We start from the raw sequence: 24911 nt of genomic DNA, 5'->3' as shown, positions 1-24911 counted from the left end.
CAATGAGAAGATCAAACCTAAGGATAATAGGTATAGAAGAGAGTGAAGACTCCCAGCTCAAAGGACCAGTAAATATCTTCAACAAAATCATAGAAGAAAACTTCCCTAACCTAAAAAAAGAGATACCCATAGGCATACAAGAAGCCTACAGAACTCCAAATAGATTGGACCAGAAAAGAAACACCTCCCATCACATAATTGTCAAAACACCAAACGCACAAAATAAAGAAAGAATACTAAAAGCAGTAAGGGAAAAAGGTCAAGTAACATATAAAGGCAGACCTATCAGAATCACACCAGACTTCTCAGCAGAAACTATGAAGGCCAGAAGATCCTGGACTGATGTAATACAGACCCTAAGAGAACACAAATGGCAGCCCAGGTTACTGTATCCTGCAAAACTCTCAATTAACATAGATGGAGAAACCAAGATATTCCATCACAAAACCAAATTTACACAATATCTTTCTACAAATCCAGCACTACAAAGGATAATAAATGGTAAAGCCCAACATAAGGAGGCAAGCTATACCCTAGAAGAAACAAGAAACTAATCGTCTTGGCAACAAAACAAAGAGAATGAAAGCAGACAAACATAACCTCACATCCAAATATGAATATAACAGGAAGCAATAATCACTATTCCTTAATATCTCTCAACATCAATGGCCTCAACTCCCCAATAAAAAGAAATAGATTAACAAACTGGATACGCAACAAGGACCCTGCATTCTGCTGCCTACAGGAAACACACCTCAGAGACAAAGACAGACACTACCTCAGAGTGAAAGGCTAGAAAACAACTTTCCAAGCAAATGGTAGGAAGAAGCAAGCTGGAGTAGCCATTCTAATATCAAATAAAATCAATTTCCAACTAAAAGTCATCAAAAAAGATAAGGAAGGACACTTCATATTCATCAAAGGAAAAATCAACCAAGATGAACTCTCAATCCTAAATATCTATGCCCCAAATACAAGGGCACCTACATATGTAAAAGAGACCTTACTAAAGCTCAAAACACACATTGCACCTCACACAATAATAGTGGGAGATTTCAACACCCAATCTCATCAATGGACAGATTATGGAAACAGAAATTAAACAGAGACGTAGACAGACTAAGAGAAGTCATGAGCCAAATGGACTTAACAGATATTTATAGAACATTCTATCCTAAAGCAAAAGGATATACCTTCTTCTCAGCTCCTCATGGTACTTTCTCCAAAATTGACCATATAATTGGTCAAAAAACGGGCCTCAACAGGTACAGAAAGATAGAAATAATCCCATGCGTGCTATCAGACCACCACGGCCTATAACTGGTCTTCAATAACAATAAGGGAAGAATGCCCACATATACGTGGAAATTGAACAATGCCCTACTCAATGATAACCCGGTCAAGGAAGAAATAAAGAAAGAAATTAAAAACTTTTTAGAATTTAATGAAAATGAAGGTACAACAAACCCAAACTTATGGGACACAATGAAAGCTGTGCTAAGAGGAAAACTCATAGCGCTGAGTGCCTGCAGAAAGAAACAGGAAAGAGCATATGTCAGCAGCTTGACAGCACACCTAAAAGCTCTAGAACAAAAAGAAGCAAATACACCCAGGAGGAGTAGAAGGCAGGAAATAATCAAACTCAGAGCTGAAATCAACCAAGTAGAAACAAAAAGGGCCATAGAAAGAATCAACAGAACCAAAAGTTGGTTCTTTGAGAAAATCAACAAGATAGATAAACCCTTGGCCAGACTAACGAGAGGACACAGAGAGTGTGTCCAAATTAACAAAATCAGAAATGAAAGGGAGACATAACAACAGATTCAGAGGAAATTCAAAAAATCATCAGATCTTACTATAAAAACCTATATTCAACAAAACTTCGAAATCTTCTGGAAATGGACAATTTCCTAGACAGATACCACGTATCGAATTTAATTCAGGAACAGATAAACCAGTTAAACAACCCCATAACTCCTAAGGAAATAGAAGCAATCATTAAAGGTCTCCCAACCAAAAAGAGCCCAGGTCCAGACGGGTTTAGTGCAGAATTCTATCAAAACTTCATAGAAGACCTCATACCAATATTATCCAAACTATTCCACAAAATTGAAACAGATGGATCACTACTGAATACCTTCTACGAAGCCACAATTACTCTTATACCTAAACTACACAAAGACACAACAAAGAAAGAGAACTTCAGACCAATTTCCCTTATGAATATTGACGCAAAAATACTCAATAAAATTCTGGCAAACCGAATTCAAGAGCACATCAAAACAATCATCCACCATGATCAAGTAGGCTTCATCCCAGGCATGCAGGGATGGTTTAATATATGGAAAACCATCAACGTGATTCATTATATAAACAAACTGAAAGAACAAAACCACATGATCATTTCATTAGATGCTGAGAAAGCATTTGACAAAATTCAACACCCTTTCATGATAAAAGTCCTGGAAAGAATAGTAATTCAAGGCCCATACCTAAACATAGTAAAAGCCATATACAGCAAACCAGTTGCTAACATTAAACTAAATGGAGAGAAACTTGAAGCAATCCCACTAAAATCAGGGACTAGACAAGGGTGCCCACTCTCTCCCTACTTATTCAATATAGTTCTTGAAGTTCTAGCCAGAACAATCAGACAACAAAAGGAGATCAAGGGGATACAGATCGGAAAAGAAGAGGTCAAAATATCACTATTTGCAGATGATATGATAGTATATTTAAGTGATCCCAAAAGTTCCACCAGAGAACTACTAAAGCTGATAAACAACTTCAGCAAAGTGGCTGGGTATAAAATTAATTCAAATAAATCAGTTGCCTTCCTCTATACAAAAGAGAAACAAGCCGAGAAAGAAATTAGGGAAACGACACCCTTCATAATAGACCCAAATAATATAAAGTACCTCGGTGTGACTTTAACCAAGCAAGTAAAAGATCTGTACAACAAGAACTTCAAGACACTGAGGAAAGAAATTGAAGAAGACCTCAGAAGATCGAAAGATCTCCCATGCTCATGGATTGGCAGGATTAATATAGTAAAAATGGCCATTTTACCAAAAGCAATCTACAGATTCAATGCAATCCCCATCAAAATACCAATCCAATTCTTCAAAGAGTTAGACAGAACAATTTGCAAATTCATCTGGAATAACAAAAAACCCAGGATAGCTAAAACTATCCTCAACAATAAAAGGACTTCAGGGGGAATCACTATCCCTGAACTCAAGCAGTATTACAGAGCAATAGTGATAAAAACTGCATGGTATTGGTACAGAGACAGACAGATAGACCAATGGAATAGAATTGAAGACCCAGAAATGAACCCACACACCTATGGGCACTTGATTTTTGACAAAGGAGCCCAAACCATCCAATGGAAAAAAGATAGCATTTTCAGCAAATGGTGCTGGTTCAACTGGAGGTCAACATGTAGAAGAATGCAGATCGATCCATGCTTATCACCCTGTACAAAGCTTAAGTCCAAGTGGATCAAGGACCTCCACATCAAACCAGACACACTCAAACTAATAGAAGAAAAACTAGGGAAGCATCTGGAACACATGGGCACTGGAAAAAATTTCCTGAACAAAACACCAATGGCTTCTGCTCTAAGATCAAGAATCGACAAATGGGATCTCATAAAACTGCAAAGCTTCTGTAAGGCAAAGGACACTGTGGTTAGGACAAAACGGCAACCAACAGCATGGGAAAAGATCTTTACCAATCCTACAACAGATAGAGGCCTTATATCCAAAATATACAAAGAACTCAAGAAGTTAGACCGCAGGGAAACAAATAACCCTATTAAAAAATGGGGTTCAGAGCTAAACAAAGAATTCACAGCTGAGGAATGCCGAATGGCTGAGAAACACCTAAAGAAATGTTCAACATCTTTAGTCATAAGGGAAATGCAAATCAAAACAACCCTGAGATTTTACCTCACACCAGTGAGAATGGCTAAGATCAAAACCTCAGGTGACAGCAGATGCTGGTGAGGATGTGGAGAAAGAGGAACACTCCTCCATTGTTGGTGGGATTGCAGACTGGTAAAAACATTCTGGAAATCAGTCTGGAGGTTCCTCAGAAAATTGGACATTGAACTGCCTGAGGATCCAGCTATACCTCTCTTGGGCATATACCCAAAAGATGCCTCAACATATAAAAGAGACACGTGCTCCACTATGTTCATCGCAGCCTTATTTATAATAGCCAGAAACTGGAAAGAACCCAGATGCCCTTCAACAGAGGAATGGATACAGAAAATGTGGTACATATACACAATGGAATATTACTCAGCTATCAAAAACAACGAGTTTATGAAATTCGTAGGCAAATGGTTGGAACTGGAAAATATCATCCTGAGTGAGCTAACCCAATCACAGAAAGACATACATGGTATGCACTCATTGATAAGTGGCTATTAGCCCAAATGCTTGAATTACCCTAGATCCCTAGAACAAACAAAACTCAAGACGGATGATCAAAATGTGAATGCTTCACTCCTTCTTTAAATGAGGAAAAAGAATACCCTTGGCAGGGAAGGGAGAGGCAAAGATTAAAACAGAGACTGAAGGAACACCCATTCAGAGCCTGCCCCACATGTGGCCCATACATATACAGCCACCCAATTAGACAAGATGGATGAAGCAAAGAAGTGCAGACTGACAGGAGCCGGATGTAGATCGCTCCTGAGAGACACAGCCAGAATACAGCAAATACAGAGCCGAATGCCAGCAGCAAACCACTGAACTGAGAATAGGACCCCCGTTGAAGGAATCAGAGAAAGAACTGGAAGAGCTTGAAGGGGCTCGAGACCCCATATGTACAACAATGCCAAGCAACCAGAGCTTCCAGGGACTAAGCCACTACCTAAAGACTATACATGGACTGACCCTGGACTCTGACCTCATAGGTAGCAATGAATATCCTAGTAAGAGCACCAGTGGAAGGGGAAGCCCTGGGTTCTGCTAAGACTGAACCCCCAGTGAACTAGACTGTGGGGGGGAGGGCGGCAATGGGGGGAGGGTTGGGAGGGGAACACCCATAAGGAAGGGGAGGGGGGAGGGGGATGTTTGCCCGGAAACCGGGAAAGGGAATAACACTCGAAATGTATATAAGAAATACTCAAGTTAATTAAAAAAAAAAAAAAAAAGAAATGAACTAGGCTCACTGTAAAATTTCATGGCTTTTTTTTTTCATCAAAATCGACCCAGTATTTTACTGAGAGGGAAAAAAACAACGGCAAGTAAATGACATGTGCATATTTAAAAAATACTTACGATAAAATAATCCTTAAATATTATTGAGGCTCCTGATAAAGTCTGAGCAGATTCATGAGGCAAATGGGAAGATCTCATCAATGCAGCACTCCTCTGATCATAAAGAGTCCTGTCAGCTGGAAATATTGATGGAGGTTAAAATAATATTTATCTAAGACGAGTACATACTGATCATAGTGCTTTATAACACAAGAAGGAAAGCAAAACATCTTTGTGGGCTCACTTTTCTGTGTTAAAATCACATCTTGTCATCTCATCAGAGAGAGATGAAGAAGCGATGGCCCTGCACGAAGAGAGACTTGAATTAATTAGCACAGTAAAGCGCATCCAGTGTGCAGGCAGCAAGCTAACCATTTCACCCTCGGGGACTCACTTCTCCAAGAATGTTGACCCCTTTGTTTTTTGTTTTGTTTTTTGTTTTGTTTTGTTTTTTAAGGAGACTTCGAGTAAAATCCTATTTGTGAGTTGCACACATAAAAAGTAAATGTCTCTGACATGTAAGTACATTAAAAGGAAATCCAGAAAATTATTAAGAAATAAGTTTTAAAAATGCAAAGTAAATGAAATTGTTAACGGCGCTAAAGTGAGAGAGAAAATGGACAGACAACAGACACCCTCCGTTCTTCTGTGGAATTCTACGGCAATCTTTTCCTTAAGAAAATGATGAGTGCGACAACTAAACCACCCCTGGGAGCTCTGAGCCACCAACCAAAGAACACACGTGGGCTTGGAAAATACCAGGAGTTCGTATTATTCTGCTGTCTTCTGCATATCTCATTGCCAACCTAGACACAACTGAAAATGCTTCGACCTTTTCTTAGATCCCAGCACCCATTTGGCACTAAACGGCATGCCAGCCAGCAAAAGCATACAAATGAAACCCCCCAAGCAAAACCACTCCACGAGGGGACAAAAATTATTTCACAGGATTTAAAGTACCACCTTTTGGAGGACAAAATGTTTTTACCACATCATCTTTCCTTAGTCTCCAATACCTTCAAAATTAGAATGGTAATAGTCTCTTAAGTATCCTCCAGGTGGAAGATTTTTTTCCATTTTTATTCAAATTTATGTGCTCAACCTAAGCCAATTATTTAACCAGGTTGGCTATGTTTCTGAAACCTAATAAGCATGGCTGTTTTAGAAATCTAAATTGTTCAAGTGATTCACAGAAAACTGGTAATGCTGTGTGTACCTGGGCGTGCCACCAAAGCCTGAGAGGACGGGAGGAGAAGGGAGGGAGCAAAGGATTCCCCGGCATTCCCTCACGTCACAAACAAGAGATTTGTTCAGTTCATCTGGACATTGGCAAAAGACAACAGCACTTTGAACTTTGCATAGAAGGTTTCACTCAAGAAAGAAACTAAATGCTGTGAAGTAACAGTGCATGCAGCTGCCTCTGGAGAATGCCCAATGAAAAGCCAATATATCTTTATTAGGACGTGACAGAACCAAATGGGTTTAGTGGTCTTGGGTCCCCAGAGCCTCTCTAATGCTAAGCTCATTTTGTTTCCTTTCTATCAATCCCTTTGTACTAATAAATTCTTAGAGTTAACTGCACACGCAGTTTTAATCTGTAGGTGATTACAAACAATTAATAGGAGAGAGAATTGGCAGTTCTTAGTTTGATTACCTATATAATTAAAAGGGATGGTAACCTACAGTTGACAAATAGCATCTTAACCATTTGAATAATCAAACCTCAGAAAGTTGCTTGGGTAGCTGAACTCTATCTGCTATATTAGTTGAATTTTAGAAAAAAAAATGGCAAAACGGTCCATTCAAACTAATTCATATGTATTATTTTGTAAAATGAAACAATGTATTATCAAGTTATGATAGCTACCGTCTTTTGTTTGAATAAAATGAACTGTTTTGAAATAGATTCAAGAAAAATAAAGATGTATGTAGAAGAAAAACAATATTGTTCACAATTTTCATGTTTACGGCTGACACCCCTATAAAAACTGATTAATAAAGAAGTCCTGTTTATTTATCGAAGTTTTACAAGACACAAACCTTAAGGTCCTAAGAAAGCTTACTTTCTACTTAGGCCTTATAATGGTTTATCTTGATTTTATGACTGAACCTGGTATTACTGAGGAAACATGCCTCTCCAGGTATCTCTGAGGGTGTCACCACAGAGGTTTAACTGAGGAGAGAAGATCTATCCTAGATGTGGATGATGCCTTGCCACAGACCAGCATCCCAGGCAGAATAAAAATAAGGAAGACATCAGCTAAGCACCAGTTTTGGAAACACTGTGTTCAGATGCCCCGTTGTCCTAAACATAGTAAAAGCAATATACAGCAAACCAGTAGTTAACATCAAAATAAGTGGAGGGAAACTTGAAGAAATCCCACTAAAATCAGGGACTAGACAAGGCTGCCCACTCTCTCCTACTTACTCAATATAATACTCAAAGTCCTAGCCAGAGCAATCAGACAGCAAAAGGAAGTCAAATGGATACAAATTGGAAGGGAAGAAATCAAAATGTCACTCTTTGCAGATGAAATGATAATGAACTTAAGCGACCCCAAAAGTTCCACCAGAGAACTACTTAACGTGATAAAGAACTTCAGCAAAGTGTCAGGTTATAAAATTAACTCAAACAAATCAGTAGCCTTCCTTTACTCAAAAGATAAACAGGCTGAGAAAGAAATTACGGAAATGACACCCTTCACAATAGTCCCAAATAACATAAAATATCTTGGTATGACTTTAACCAACCAAGTGAAAGATCTGTATGACAAGAACTTCAAGTCTCTGAAGAAAGAAATTGAGGAAGATCTCAGAAGATGGAAAGATCTCCCATGCTCATGGATAGGCAGGGTTAATATAGTAAAGATGGCCATTTTGCCAAAAGCAATCTACAGATTTAGTGCAATCCCCATCAAAATTCCTAATCAATTCTTTATAGAGATAGAAAGAGCAATTTGCAAATTCATTTGAAATAATTAAAAAACCCAGGATAGTGAAAACTATACTCAACAATAAAAAACTTCTGGGGGATCACCATCTCTGACTTCAAGCAGTATTACAGAGCAATAGTCATAAAAACTGTATGGTATTGGTACAGAGACAAGCAGATAGATCAGTGGAACAGAATTGAAGACCCAGAAATGAAAGCACACACCTATAGCCACTTGATCTTTGACAAAGGAGCTAAAACCATCCAATGGAAGAAAGGTAGTATTTTCAACAAATGGTGCTGGTTCAACTGAAGGTCAGCATGTAGAAGAATGCAGATCGATCCATGCTTATCACCCTGTACAAAGCTTAAGGCCAAGTGGATCAAGGACCCCCACATCAAACCAGATACACTCAAACTTATAGAAGAAAAAGTGGGGAATAGTCTTGAACACATGGGTACTGGGGAAAAATTCCTGAACAAAACACCAATGGCTTATGCTCTAAGATCAAGAATCGACAAATGGGACTTCATAAAACTGCAAAGCTTCTGTAAGGCAAAGGACACTGTTGTTAGGACAAAACAGCAACCAACAAATTGGGAAAGGATCTTTATCAATCCTACATCTGATAGAGGGCTAATATCCAAAATATACAAACAACTCAATAAGTTAGACTCTAGAGAGACAAATAACCCTATTAAAAATGGGGTACAGAGCTAAACAAAACATTCTCAGCTGAGGACTATCAAATGGCCAAAAAGCACCTAAAGAAATGTTCAACATCCTTAGTCATCAGGGAAATGCAAATCAAAACAACCCTGAGTTCAACCTCACACCAGTCAGAATGGCTAAGATAAAAAACTCAGATGACAGCAGATGCTGGCGAGGATGTGGAGAAAGAGGAACACTCCTCCACTGTTGGTGGGATTGCAAACTGGTACAACCATTCTGGAAATCAGTCTGGAGGTTCCTCAGAAAATTGGACATTGAACTACTTGAGGACTCAGCTATTCCTCTCCTGGGCATATACCTAAAAGATGCCCCAACATATAACAAAGACACGTGCTCCACTATGTTCATAGCAGCCTTATTTATAATAGCCAGAGACTGGAAAGAACCCAGATGCCTTCAACAGAGGAATGGATACAGAAAATGTGGTACATCTACACAGTAGAATATCACTCAGCTATCAGAAACAATGACTTCATGAAATTCATAGGCAAATGGAATGAACTAGAAAATATCATCCTGAGGTAGGTTACTCAATCACAGAAAACCACACTTGATATGCATTCATTGATAAGTGGATATTAGCCAAAAAGCTCGAATTACCCAAGATGCAATTTCCAGGACTTTTATCATGAAGGGGTGTTGAATTTTGTCAAATGCTTTCTCAGCATCTAATGAAATGATCATGTGGTTCTTATCTTTGAGTTTGTTTATATAGTGGATTACATTGATGGATTTTTGCCAAAAAGCTCAAATTACCCAAAATGCAATCCACAGACCAAAGGAAGCTCAAGAAGGATGACCAAAATATGGATGCTCTCATTCCTTCTTAAAAGGTGAAAAAATATCCATAGGAGGGGATATGGAAGCAAAGTTTAGAGCAGTGACTCAAATAATGGCCATTTAGAGCCTAACCCACATGTGGCCCATATATATACAGCCACCAAAACTAGATAAGATTGATGAAGCTAAAAAATGCATACTGAAACGGACCAGCTATAGATCTCTCCTGAGAGACACATCCAGAGCATGTCCAATACAGAGGTCAATGCTAGCAGCAAACCACCAAACTGAGAACAGGACTCCCTTGGGGGGAATTAGAGGAAGTGTTGAAAGAGTTAAAGGAGCTTGCAACCCCATAAAAACAACAATGTCAACCAACCAGAGCTCCCAGGGACTAAACCACTACTGAAAGACTATACATGGACTGACCCAGGGCCCCAACTGCATATGTAGCAGAGAATAGCCTTGTTGGGGCACCAGTGGAAGGGGAAGCCCTTGGTCCTGCCAAGGTTTGACCCCCAGTGCAGGGGAATATGGGGGGGTGGCAGTAAGGGGGGTGTATGGGGGAAATACCGGTACGGGGGAGGGGGAGGGGAGGGGATGGGAGCTTATGGACAGGAAACTGGGAAGAGGAATAACATTTGAAATGTAAGTAAAGAAATATATCTAATAAAAAAGTTTTTAAAAGCAAGAAAAAACATAAAAAAGAAGGGAAAAATAAATCACTAAAATCTAGAGTTTTAAAAAAAAAAGAACATTTTTCCAAACTAGAACTCATGCCATGGTTTTATTCTCTTAGAATGAGATAAGTAAGAAAGAGTTTTGAAATGAGTGGTGGAAAGGTTGTTTGTTGGAATATCAAGTTAGAAGGGCTTTATTGAACATACTGAAGCAGGAAGGCAAATAGACCTTCGAGCGGGACGACTACCGCAACAACGGCAGAACAGATGACCCCACAAAGGAGCAGTGTTCACACCATGCAGGTTGTGTTGTGAGATTGCCCCTCTTGTAGGATAGGTGTCGAGGACAGGCCTTTGCTCCTATCTCACCTTTGACTTGGAAACCGTTACCGGTAACTGCAGCTCAGCTTTGGTAAGCATCGGGTGTAGCAGGATCAGATCATCAAAGCAAGCACCCTGCTCCACCATTTTACAACGTGAGCTTCAAAGAGTGATGTCCTAGTCACCCACTTAAAATTTCAATCAAATGGATAGAAATCAGGATCGGTCTTGATTCTTATGATCTAGTTTTCTTCCCTTTTTCTACGAAAATTTATTCCTAAACTTTTTAGAAATGTTTAAGATTTCAGAAAATGACTGTGCCCTTCAGATGAAGCCGATCTAGGTCCTTTTCTTCCCTGTTTTCACCACTCTATAATTTAATCAGCCTCAGTGGATGTTTCCTATGATTACTGGAGAAACATTTTAGCCAATAGGCTTAGTAATAATAATAAAAGCCTATGTCATGCATATGTTTAGAAAACGCCATGGGAGTGAACATTAAAAATATTTTTAAAATACTGTTTTTCAACAAAGATGCTATGCAATGTAAGGAATATGTATAAATTATTTCAGAAGAAAAATCAACATTTTTCACATTGTATTTTACAGAATAAATCCCTGGTCCTAAGCCTTTAGGTGTTTCTATTTTAGTTGTCTGTTGTTGTTGTTGTTGTTGTTGTTGTTGTTTAGAAAGTTTTAATTCAATTAAAATGTAATGATTTAGCTATAAACATAATGAAATTCAACAAAACTTCACATGATCGAACATTGGTTACAAACTCCTTATGTTGGGGATACATTTAATTTTAAAGAAAGAAAGAACAGCAGCCTATAACACTCAGAAATTATCAATTTACTGAAATTTTTGTACTTTCAGAACATTAAACTGACTGGTTTAGACGAATGTTGAGAGAACTGGGATATGAAGCGATCTGCCAGAGAGTTTGGCTTTCAGGCGTAGAACTATGTACTTGATGTAAAGAACCATTGCTTCAGTCTGCTTGCAGTCTTTACTTTTTAAAAAGCACTTAAAAATAGTGTCAACCATTCAGAGCCTGCCCCACATGTGGCGCGCATATATATATATATATATATATATATATATATATGTATATGTATATGTATATGTATATGTATATGTATATGTATATGTATATGTATATATATATATATCCATCAAAACTAGATAAGATGGATGAAGCTAAAAAAAAAAATGCATGCAGAAAGGGACCAGATATAGATCTCTCCTGAGAGACACATCCAGACCATGTCCAATACAGAGGTCAATGCCAGCAGCAAACCACCAAACTGAGAACAGGACCCCCTTTTGGAAGAATTACAGGAAGGATTGAAAGAGTTGAAGGAACTTGCAATCCCATCAAAACAACAATGCCAACGAACCAGAGCTTCCAGGGACTAAACCCCTACCCAAAGACTGTACATGGACAGACCCAGGGCTCCAACTGCATATGTACCAGAGAATAGACTTGTTGGGGCATCAGGGGAAGGGTTCTGCCAAGGTTGAACCCCCAGTGCAGGAGAATATGGGGGAGGGCGGTAGTAGGGGGGATGTATAGGGGGAATACCCGTACGGGGGAGGGGAGGGGAGGGGATGGGGCTTAAGGACAGGAAACTAGGAAAGGGAATAACTTTTGAAATGTAAGTAAAGAAATATATCTAAAACTCTCGGATCCCTGGCCACAGCAGCTCACTGCTCCCAAACCCCGTGGGAGAGCTCACCACCCGGGCAGGCGGGCACTCCTGAGACTGCAGAGCGGAAGAGACCACCAACACTGCCCACCCCTGCCCACATCCCTGGCCCAAAGGAAACTGTATACGGCCTCTGGGTTCCTGGAGATAAGCGCATAGGAGCAGCAGGTCCCGTGCGTCTGATACACTGCCGGAACCTGAAGGGACCGACCAGATAAACAGTTCTCTGCACCCAAATCCTGTGGGTGGGTAAGCTAAACCTTCACAGAGGCAGACACACCCGGGAAACCAGAAGAGACTAGACTTTGCCCACATTACTGATTCCAGAGGAAACCACCAAACGACATCTGGAACCCTGGGGCACAGAAGCTCCCGGAGAGGGCGGTGCAGATCTTCCTGGTTGCTGCCGCCTCAGAGAGCTCATAAGCAACACCCCACGAGCAAACTTGAGCCTCAGGACCACAGGTAAGACAAACCTTCCTGCTCCAAGCGACCTGCCTGGTGAACTCAAGACACAGGCCCACAGAACAGCTAAAGACCTGTAGATAGGAAAAACTACACGCCCGAAAGCAGAACACTCTGTTCCCATAACTGGTTGAAAGAAAACAGGAAAACAGGTCTACAGCACTCCTGACAATCAGGCCAATAGGACAGTCTAGCCACTGTCAGAAATAGCAGAACAAAGTAACACTAGAGATAATCTGATGGCCAGAGGCAAGCACAGAAACCAAGACTACATGGCATCATTGGAGCCCAGTTCTCCCACCAAAGCAAACAGGAAATATCCAAACACACCAGGAAAGCAAGATCTAGATTTAAAATCATATTTGATCATGATGCTGGAGGACTTCAAGAAAGACATGAAGAACTCCCTTAGAGAAACACAGGAAAACATAAATAAACAAGTAGAAGCCTACAGAGAGGAATCACAAAAATCCCTGAAAGAATTCCAGGAAAACACAATCAAACAGTTGAAGGAATTAAAAATGGAAATAGAAGCAATCAAGAAAGAACACATGGAAACAACCCTGGATATTGAAAACCAAGAGAAGAGACAAGGAGTCGTAGATACAAGCATCACCAACAGAATACAAGAGATGGAAGAGAGAATACCAGGAGCAGAAGATTCCATAGAAATCATTGACTCAACTGTCAAAGATAATGTAAAGCGGAAAAAGCTACTGGTCCAAAACATACAGGAAATCCAGGACTCAATGAGAAGATCAAACCTAAGGATAATAGGTATAGAAGAGAGTGAAGACTCCCAGCTCAAAGGACCAGTAAATATCTTCAACAAAATCATAGAAGAAAACTTCCCTAACCTAAAGAAAGAGATACCCATAAGCATACAAGAAGCATACAGAACTCCAAATAGATTGGACCAGAAAAGAAACTCCTCCCATCACATAATAGTCAAAACACCAAATGCACAAAATAAAGGAAGAATATTAAAAACAGTAAGGGAAAAAGGTCAAGGAACATATAAAGGCAGACCTATCAGAATCACACCAGACTTTTCACCAGAAACTATGAAAGCCAGAAGATCCTGGACAGATGTCATGCAGACCCTAAGAGACACAAATGCCAGCCCAGGTTAGTGTATCCTGCAAAACTCTCAATTAACATAGATGGAGAAATCAAGATGATCCATGACAAAACCAAATTTACACAATACCTTTCTACAAACCCAGCACTACAAAGGATAATAAATGGTAAAGCCCAACATAAGGAGGCAAGCTACCCCCTAGAAGAAGCAAGAAACTAATCATCTTGGCAACAAAACAAAGAGAAGAAAAGCACACAAACATAACCTCACATCCAAATATGAATATAACGGGAAGCAATAATCACTATTCCTAAAATCTCTCAACATCAACGGCCCCAACTCCCCAATAAAAACATAGATTAACAAACTGGATACGCAACGAGGACCCTGCATTCTGCTGCCTACAGGAAACACACATCAGAGACAAAGACAGACACTGCCTCAGAGTAAAAGGCTGGAAAACAACTTTCCAAGCAAATGGTAGGAAGAAGCAAGCTGGAGTAGCCATTCTAATATCAAATAAAATCAATTTTCAACTAAAAGTCATCAAAAAGGTTAAGGAAGGACACTTCATATTCATCAAAGGAAAAATCCACCAAGATGAACTCTCAATCCTAAATATCTATGCCCCAAATACAAGGGCACCTACATACGTAAAAGAAACCTTACTAAAGCTCAAAACACACATTGCACCTCACACAATAATAGTAGGAGATTTCAACACCCCACTCTCATCAATGGACAGATCATGGAAATAGAAATTAAACAGAGACGTAGACAGACTAAGAGAAGTCATGAACCAAATGGACTTAACAGATATTTATAGAACATTCTATCCTAAAACAAGAGGATGTATATTCTTCTCAGCTCCTCATGGTACTTTCTCCAAAATTGACAATATAATTGGTCAAAAAACGGGCTTCAACAGGTACAGAAAGTAGAAATAATCCCATGCGTGCTATCAGACCACCACGGCCTAAAACTGGTCTTCAATAACAATAAGGGAAGAATGCCCACATATACGTGGAAATTGAACAGTGCTCTGCTCAATGATAACCTGGTCAAGGAAGAAATAAAGAAAGAAATTAAAGACTTTTTAGAATTTAATGAAAATGAAGGTACAACATACCCAAACTTATGGGACATAATGAAAGCTGTGCTAAGAGGAAAACTCATAGCGCTGAGTGCCTGCAGAAAGAAACAGGAAAGAGCATATGTCAGCAGCTTGACACCACAACTAACAGCTCTAGAACAAAAAGAAGCAAATACACCCAGGAGGAGTAGAAGGCAGGAAATAATCAAACTCAGAGCTGAAATCAACCAAGTAGAAACAAAAAGGACCATAGAAAGAATCAACAGAACCAAAAGTTGGTTCTTTGAGAAAATCAACAAGATAGATAAACCCTTAGCCAGACTATCGAGAGGACATAGAGAGTGTGTCCAAATTAACAAAATCAGAAATGAAAAGGGAGACATAACTACAGATTCAGAGGAAATTCAAAAAAATCATCAGATCTTACTATAAAAGCCTATATTCAACAAAACTTGAAAATCTGCAGGAAATGGACAATTTCCTAGACAGATACCAGGTACCGAAGTTAAATCAGGAACAGATAAACCAGTTAAACAACCCCATAACTCCTAAGGAAATAGAAGCAGTCATTAAAGGTATCCCAAAAAAAAGGGCCCAGGTCCAGACGGGTTTAGTGCGGAATTCTATCATACCTAGAACGTCATACCAATACTATCCAAACTATTCCACAAAATTGATACAGATGGAGCACTACCGAATTCCTTCTATGAAGCCACAATTACTCTTATACCTAAACCACACAAAGACCCAACAAAGAAAGAGAACTTCAGACCAATTTCCCTTATGAATGTCGACGCAAAAATACTCAATAAAATTCTGGCAAACCGACTCCAAGAGCACATCAAAACAATCATCCACCATGATCAAGTAGGCTTCATCCCAGGCATGCAGGGATGGTTTAATATACGGAAAAACATCAATGTGATCCATTATATAAACAAACTGAAAGAACAAAACCACATGATCATTTCATTAGATGCTGAAAAAGCATTTGACAAAATTCAACACCCCTTCATGATAAAAGTTCTGGAAAGAATAGAAATTCAGGGCCCATACCTAAACATAGTAAAAGCCATATACAGCAAACCAGTTGCTAACATTAAACTAAATGGAGAGAAACTTGAAGCAATCCCACTAAAATCAGGGACTAGACAAGGCTGCCCACTCTCTCCCTACTTATTCAATATAGTTCTTGAAGTTCTAGCCAGAGCAATCAGACAACAAAAGGAGGTCAAGGGGATACAGATCAGAAAAGAAGAAGTCAAAATATCACTATTTGCAGATGATATGATAGTATATTTAAGTGATCCCAAAAGTTCCACCAGAGAACTACTAAAGCTGATAAACAACTTCAGCAAAGTGGCTGGGTATAAAATTAACTCAAATAAATCAGTAGCCTTCCTCTACACAAAAGAGAAACAAGCCGAGAAAGAAATTAGGGAAACGACACCCTTCATAATAGACCCAAATAATATAAAGTACCTCGGTGTGACTTTAACCAAGCAAGTAAAAGATCTGTACAATAAGAACTTCAAGACACTGAGGAAAGAAATTGAAGAAGACCTCAGAAGATGGAAAGATCTCCGATGCTCATGGAATGGCAGGATTAATATAGTAAAAATGGCCATTTTACCAAAAGCAATCTACAGATTCAATGCAATCCCCATCAAAATACCAATCCAATTCTTCAAAGAGTTAGACAGAACAATTTGCAAATTCATCTGGAATAACAAAAAACCCAGGATAGCTAAAGCTATCCTCAACAATAAAAGGACTTCAGGGGGAATCACTATCCCTGAACTCAAGCAGTATTACAGAGCAATAGTGATAAAAACTGCATGGTATTGGTACAGAGACAGACAGATAGACCAATGGAATAGAATTGAAGACCCAGAAATGAACCCACAACCTATGGTCACTTGATTTTTGACAAAGGAGCCAAAACCATCCAATGGAAAAAAGATAGCATTTTCAGCAAATGGTGCTGGTTCAACTGGAGGTCAACATGTAGAAGAATGCAGATCGATCCATGCTTATCACCCTGAAGAAGCTTAAGTCCAAGTGGATCAAGGACCTCCACATCAAACCAGACACACTCAAACTAATAGAAGAAAAACTAGGGAAGCATCTGGAACACATACGCACTGGAAAAAATTTCCTGAACAAAACACCAATGGCTTATGCTCTAAGATCAAGAATCGACAAATGGGATCTCATAAAACTGCAAAGCTTCTGTAAGGCGAAGGACACTGTGGTTAGGACAAAACGGCAACCAACAGCATGGGAAAAGATCTTTACCAATCCTACAACAGATAGAGGCCTTATATCCAAAATATACAAAGAACTCAAGAAGTTAGACCGCAGGGAAACAAATAACCCTATTAAAAAATGGGGTTCAGAGCTAAACAAAGAATTCACAGCTGAAGAATGCCGAATGGCTGAGAAACACCTAAAGAAATGTTCAACATCTTTAGTCATAAGGGAAATGCAAATCAAAACAACCCTGAGATTTCACCTCACACCAGTGAGAATGGCTAAGATCAAAAACTCAGGTGACAGCAGAAGCTGGCGAGGATGTGGAGAAAGAGGAACACTCCTCCATTGTTGGTGGGATTGCAGACTGGTAAAACCATTCTGGAAATCAGTCTGGAGGTTCCTCAGAAAATTGGACATTGAACTGCCTGAGGATCCAGCTATACCTCTCTTGGGCATATACCCAAAAGATGCCTCAACATATAAAAGAGACACGTGCTCCAGTATGTTCATCGCAGCCTTATTTATAATAGCCAGAAAATGGAAAGAACCCAGATGCCCTTCAACAGAGGAATGGATATAGAAAATGTGGTACATCTACACAATGGAATATTACTCAGCTATCAAAAACAAGGAGTTTATGAAATTCGTAGGCAAATGGTTGGAACTGGAAAATATCATCCTGAGTGAGCTAACCCAATCACAGAAAGACATACATGGTATGCACTCATTGATAAGTGGCTTTTAGCCCAAATGCTTGAATTACCCTAGATCCCTAGAATAAACGAAACTCAAGACGGATGATCAAAATGTGAATGCTTCACTCCTTCTTTAAATGAGGAAAAAGAATACCCTTGGCAGGGAAGGGAGAGGCAAAGATTAAAACAGAGACTGAAGGAACACCCATTCAGAGCCTGCCCCACATGTGGCCCATACATATACAGCCATCCAATTAGACAAGATGGATGAAGCAAAGAAGTGCAGGCCGACAGGAGCCGGATGTAGATCGCTCCTGAGAGACACAGCCAGAATACAGCAAATACAGAGGCGAATGCCAGCAGCAAACCACTGAACTGAGAATAGGACCCCTGTTGAAGGAATCAGAGAAAGAACTGGAAGACCTTGAAGGGGGTCTCGAGACCCCATATGTACAACAATGCCAAGCAACCAGAGCTTCCAGGGACTAAGCCACTACCTAAAGACTATACATGGACTGACCCTGGACTCTGACCCCATAGGTAGCAATGAATATCCTAGTAAGAGCACCAGTGGAAGGGGAAGCCCTGGGTCCTGCTAAGACTGAACCCCCAGTGAACTAGTCTATGGGGGGAGGGCGGCAATGGGGGGAGGGTTGGGAGGGGAACACCCATAAGGAAGGGGAGGGGGGAGGGGGATGTTTGCCCGGAAACCGGGAAAGGGAATAACACTCGAAATGTATATAAGAAATACTCAAGTTAATAAAAAAAAAAAAAGATCTGTACAATAAGAACTTCAAGCCTCTGAAGAAAGAAATTGAAGAAGACCTCAGAAGATGGAAAGATCTCCCATGTTCATGGATTGGCAGGATTAATATAGCAAAAATGGCCATTTTACCAAAAGCGATCTACAGATTCAATGCAATCCCCATCAAAATACCAATCCAATTCTTCAAAGAGTTATACAGAACAATTTGCAAATTCATCTGGAATAACAAAAAACCCAGGATAGCTAAAACTATCCTCAACAATAAAAGGACTTCAGGAGGAATCACCTCCCTGAATCAAGCAGTATTACAGAGCAATAGTGATAAAAACTGCATGGTATTGGTACAGAAACAGACAGATAGACCAATGGAATAGAATTGAAGACCCAGAAATGAACCCACACACCTATGGGCACTTGATTTTTGACAAAGGAGCCAAAACCATCCAAAGGAAAAGATAGCATTTTCAGCAAATGGTGCTGGTTCAACTGGAGGTCAACATGTAGAAGAATGCAGATCGACCCATGGATATCACCCTGTACAAAGCTTAAGTCCAAGTGGATCAAGGACCTCCACATCAAACCAGATGCACTCAAACTAGTAGAATAAAAAGTGGGGAAGCATCTGGAACACATGGGCACTGGAAAAATTTTCCTGAACAAAACACCAATGGCTTATGCTCTAAGATCAAGAATCGACAAATGGGATCTCATAAAACTGCAAAGCTTCTGTAAGGCAAAGGACACTGTGGTTAGGACAAAACGGCAACCAACAGATTGGGAAAAGATCTTTACCAATCCTACAACAGATAGAGGCCTTATATCCAAAATATACAAAGAACCCAAGAAGTTAGACCGCAGGGAGACAAATAACCCTATTAAAAAATGGGGTTCAGAGCTAAACAAAGAATTCACAGCTGAGGAATGCCGAATGGCTGAGAAACACCTAAAGAAATGTTCAACATCTTTAGTCATAAGGGAAATGCAAATCAAAACAACCCTGAGATTTCACCTCACACCAGTGAGAATGGCTGAGATCAAAAACTCAGGTGACAGCAGATGCTGGCGAGGATGCGGAGAAAGAGGAACACTCCTCCATTGTTGGTGGGATTGCAAACTGGTACAACCATTCTGGAAATCAGTCTGGAGGTTCCTCAGAAAATTGGACATTGAACTGCCTGAGGATCCAGCTATACCTTTCTTTGGCATATATCCAAAAGATGCCCCAACATATAAAAAAGACACATGCTCCACTATGTTCATTGCAGCCTTATTTATAATAGCCAGAAGCTGGAAAGAACCCAGATGTGCTTCACTCCTTCTTTAAAAGGGGAACAAGAAAACCCTTGGCAGGGAATAGGGAGGCAAAGTTTAGAACAGAGGCAGAAGGAACACCCATTCAGAGCCTGCCCCACATGTGGCCCACACATATACAGCCACCCAATTAGATAAGATAGATGAAGCAAAGAAGTGCAGACCTACAGGAACCGGATGTAGATCTCTCCTGAGAAACACACCCAGAATACAGCAAATACATGGGCGAATGCCAACAGCAAACCACTGAACTGAGAACGGGATCCCTGTTGAAGGAATCAGAGAAAGAACTGGAAGAGCTTGAAGGGGGTCTCGAGACCCCATATGAACAACAATGCCAAGCAACCAGAGCTTCCAGGGACTAAGCCACTACCCACAGACTATACATGGACTGACCCTGGACTCCAACCTCATAGGTAGCAATGAATAGCCTAGTAAGGGCACCAGTGGAAGGGGAAGCCCTTGGTCCTGCCAAGACTGAACTCCCAGTGAACGTGATTGTTGGGGGGAGGGCGGTAATGGGGGGAGGATGGGGAGGGGAACACCAATATAGAAGGGGAGGGGAGGGGTTAGGGGGATGTTGGCCTGGAAACCAGGAAAGGGAATAACAACTGAAATGTAAATAAGAAATACTCAAGTTAATAAAGATAACAAAAAAATAAATAAATAATGATGGAGGAAAAAAATAAAATAAAGTGTCGTGGATAGCTTGTTTTTAAGACATTTTATATACTTCAAAAATAATAACTTGAAAGAATTATTGCTGAAAACTCCTTTTCAAGCCTATGAATTTATCTTCATAATTTCCTACAGCATTCTATATTCACACCTTAAAGATCCAACTTCTCAGGTTTAAAGTAACAAAAAGTAGTTCCCACTAGATCTCCCCCAAATCTCTTTTATCTTTTGGCATGGTTTTTTAGATGACATCATAAACAAGTGACTTTGCTCAATACCATCTCTTTGGTTTATATAATGAAAATCACTACTGCTCCCAGCATTTGTCCAGGGAAACTCACCAAGTTCCTTCAGAAGTCCCAAATGGGAGGTCGCATTATGCAAAGACAAGCCAATCTGGGAATGGAAGGGTTCCAACATCCTGTTTTCAAAACATAATTATTATAACTTGAGTCATTCAGTGCCCCCTGTTAGGTAGTGCAAGCCCCCCATACCTCAAATTACAGGATTAAATGCTAATCTCATGTACTCCTGACAAAGGGACTAGAGCTGTGGCACCCTCAGTGTCCTACACAGTAAGCGTTATTAAAAGAATAATCTTAACCTTCTAAGTGTGGTAAACATCAGGAACATCTGTCTGAGCAAACCTCACCTAACGGAAGTCAGGAAAATAATCACCATGTCTATTTTTTATTGTTTCATAAGAGATTTTTAAATCGTGCTTTCCTAATGTCTCTTGTAAAGATTAAAACAGGTCTGTCTGTAGGATCTAAAGCCAAGGACCATGTAGACAATTTAGAGAATATAAATAACCAAAAGAAAAGGAACATCTCCTCTAATGCCATCATCTAATATTTTGCTAACTTATAATTTCTCATAGACTAGGTATCATTTAAGCCTTCTGTATGTCCTATCTGATTTAATTTGCCCAATAACCAATTACTACTATTAATTTACAAATTTTATACATGAAGGCACTAGAATGCCTGGGGGTTATTAGGTCAGATTATCACAACTAGAAATAGGTGGAGCCTCGATTTGAGGTCAGGCAGTGGGCTTAAGGAATTATAACACACTATCTATTCTAGCTTCATTTGACATGATAAGCTAGAGAGTATATTCCATACAGTGTTTATGTGTATAAAGTTGTTTTCTAGTAGTTTTTACACTGGATATTCTTATGGATATCTTCATTAGCACACATAGATGCTTGCTGTTCTATTGGACTATTATTTAATGTCGTACTATATGGATTGAATAGACTAATGGTGTATCAGTCTTCTGATAGATATTTAGGGAGCTCACACTGTTCTGCCATTTTTAAAAGGCTCAGAAACCTTTGGGCATTCTCAATTCTACCCCTGTTCAATTTCCTGTTTGGTATAAATGCCTAGGGATGGGACTATTGTCCAGATGTTATATAAATATTACAGAGGTGTTAGCATTTAAAATATTTCCCTAAGAGAAAAAAAACAACAGCATGTATGGGGAAAGAGACTATGACAGTCCTGGTCAGAGCTTGCTATCAGATATGGTGTGGGCACTAAATAAAGAGTAAATAAATTACGAGATTAACTTATCTCATAAATCACCTTGTCTTTCTTCTATGAGTATGACATATTCAAGGATTTGTCAAAGATCGGGGTAATTCCACTGAAATTTTAGAATTCATTTATATCCTACCAAACTTGAGAGGTATGTGCGTGTATCAGACAGTTTACTCTCTAACATGTAGAACATGACTAAGTATGTTTTAATCTTCAAACTGGAAAACATGATATCTTAGCAACAATCGTCTACTAATGAAAAATGGTCACCGAAATCATCTGGTTTAGCAAACAAAAGAAGGAAAAGCATTAAGTCCTAATTCAGAGCTGTTTCAACCCAGTGAGATGCATGCCAATAATCCTAGCACTTTGAGGGAGATGAATCAAAGTGGGAGAATGAAGTGGGAGGCACGTCATTATGGTTCTCTTATTGAACTTGTCAGAGGACCCAGGCTTGGACTGTCACATACAGCGTAAGCTCTTCGGTGAGGACAAAGCAGAGGTCAGCGTTTAGGTTCACTTGCCTGGATTCCAAGAGTGCCTGGACGGAAAGACAGATGCCATGCTTTCCAATGCACTGGCTATGACTGACAGCACTAATAGGTAGGTCAGTGCAGCTTCGTCATGGTTGGAAAGTAACATTTAGAATGTATCCACATCCACCATTGCCATGGTTGGACCAGGACGGTTTGTGAACGATAATCTTTAACTTAAAATTTGAAAGTCACATTCTTAAACTGAAGTGTGAAAATGTGGAAACAGCCCACTCTGTTCTTTGCATGACAAAAAATGGGGAACTGTAGATGAATTAAAACATCGCGTGTTTACAAAATTCTTTTATATTTCTTATTTTTTAGGCATTTTTCTTTTCTTTAGTAAATATTTTTATAATCTACCTGAAAATGATGTATGTCACCTTAACCATAAGTGCTTTCTGTCTAAGTCATCTTGAAAGGAAATATAGGAGAGAGAGAAAAAAACTCCCCTGTAAGCCTCTCTGTGATCTGGACAGAAGCGCCCCCAAAATCTAGTCTGAAAAGCTGTTAGCAATTCTCTACCTGTCCACCTGACTGATTCCATTCTTTCCCTTCTGCTTTCTACAGCATCTCTGCTAAGCTTTCTCTGCATGACAGGACGAGCCAGATTTCAATAAAAAAATTCAACCTGATGTCTTCTTTAAAAAAAAAAAAAATTCTACCTAAATACTGGTTTTCAAAAAACCTGAATCACCATGTCCCAAAGTACTTACTTGTCTGCCTGTCTGTCTGTCTGTCTGCATTCCCATCATACAGCAGCATTAACAAAATGAAGCCAACTGCCGAGGTAGGAACAACTTACTAACATAGAATAACTATAAATAAAGACAAGGCAGCCCGAGCAGATTGAAGTTCAGGCTTTATGTGCCCCAGGCTATCATTGGAGTACATGGACCAGGTCTTAATTTCGAACAGTGTTGATCTTCCTCATTAAACAGGATGTGTTTTCATTTAAAAATGGGACCTAGGAGGGTATTAGGAGACCTTTATCTTCTACCCATTGCAGAAGAAACAATTCCCCGAGAAACAGTTAACCCTACTGAGAAAGACACCGTAATGAAAGACATTATTCTTGTTCAGATTTATCACAAATGAGTGCTCATTTGTCCCTAAATCGATGTCAATGTTCCTTGGATTACAGGCTTCCTAAAATTAAATAAGAATTATTTTTCAATGAATTTGGTTAACTTTTCTCATTATTAAAAGCTTGCTGGATAGACTAAACTGTTTAACTGCTTTATTTTTTTTATTAAAATTGGTATGCTTTTTATTTTAGAGAACCAAAGAGCTGAAAGTTTCCCTTTTAATAAACCTGTTTGGAAAGAGATTTCTATATAAAGATGTTTAACATGTCATTGGATAAAGGTGTTGAAGTCAGAGGTGAACTACACTGCCATCTACTTCTGCAGATGATAGCATTCAGAACAAGAGAAAGTTGTGGGAGAGAATGGAAAACTTGCTACAATACTAGGCTAAATGCTGCATGAACCTGAGCTGCTATTTGCATATTTAAATGATTCTCTATTTGCATAGTTAAATGAACAAAACGGCCGCTCATTTGCTAAGATTATCACGGTTGAGTTTTTTTTTTTATTTAGCGAATACTTTATTAATTTTTGTAATCAAACCCACATAGATAAGACCTTACATATTTAATACAGTGTGTTACCCCTGTACAAATGGAAAAAACTTAAGTTCAACATTTCTAGACCAATATGGCTGTTAATTTCTGTACAGTGCCAACTCAACACAGTAAATGGGGATACTTTTTTCCAAAGTTGACAGCACAGCTAAAGTTTCAAAAAATTCAAATTATATATCTGTATATATATATTTATATTTATATAAAAAGACCAATAATAGCAGTGTGTTGTGCATCAACAGCAGCAACAGCTTTTCCAGGTTCTGCAGTCATCTGAACAAAACTGTAGAGACATCCAGCACACTCCATTAAAAAAAAAAAAAAAGTAAAAAAACAAAACCCGAGAAAACAGCACAGTTCTGTTACTCTTGTGGTACCTGGCACCATTTTTTTTTAAATTAGCTTCTCAATC

The 24911-nt window shown here is 39.3% G+C and overlaps 1 protein-coding gene across 1 annotated transcript in view; it reads right to left on the bottom strand.

The window, feature by feature from the left end:
- The window catches only part of Iqcm (IQ motif containing M), a gene marked incomplete in the record, with an annotated part of 154786 nt that overhangs the window by 105472 nt on the left and 24403 nt on the right, over positions 1 to 24911 (bottom strand). The window contains 2 exon segments of the mRNA NM_001014271.2: positions 5296 to 5410; positions 21116 to 21195. Coding sequence (NP_001014293.2) covers positions 5296 to 5410; positions 21116 to 21195 — 195 coding nt within the window.

Source organism: Rattus norvegicus, chromosome 19 (genome assembly GCF_021556685.1).
Source record: "Rattus norvegicus strain SHRSP/BbbUtx chromosome 19, alternate assembly SHRSP_T2T, whole genome shotgun sequence".
NCBI lineage: Eukaryota > Metazoa > Chordata > Mammalia > Rodentia > Muridae > Rattus > Rattus norvegicus.
This window is presented reverse-complemented; position numbering and strand designations above follow the sequence as displayed.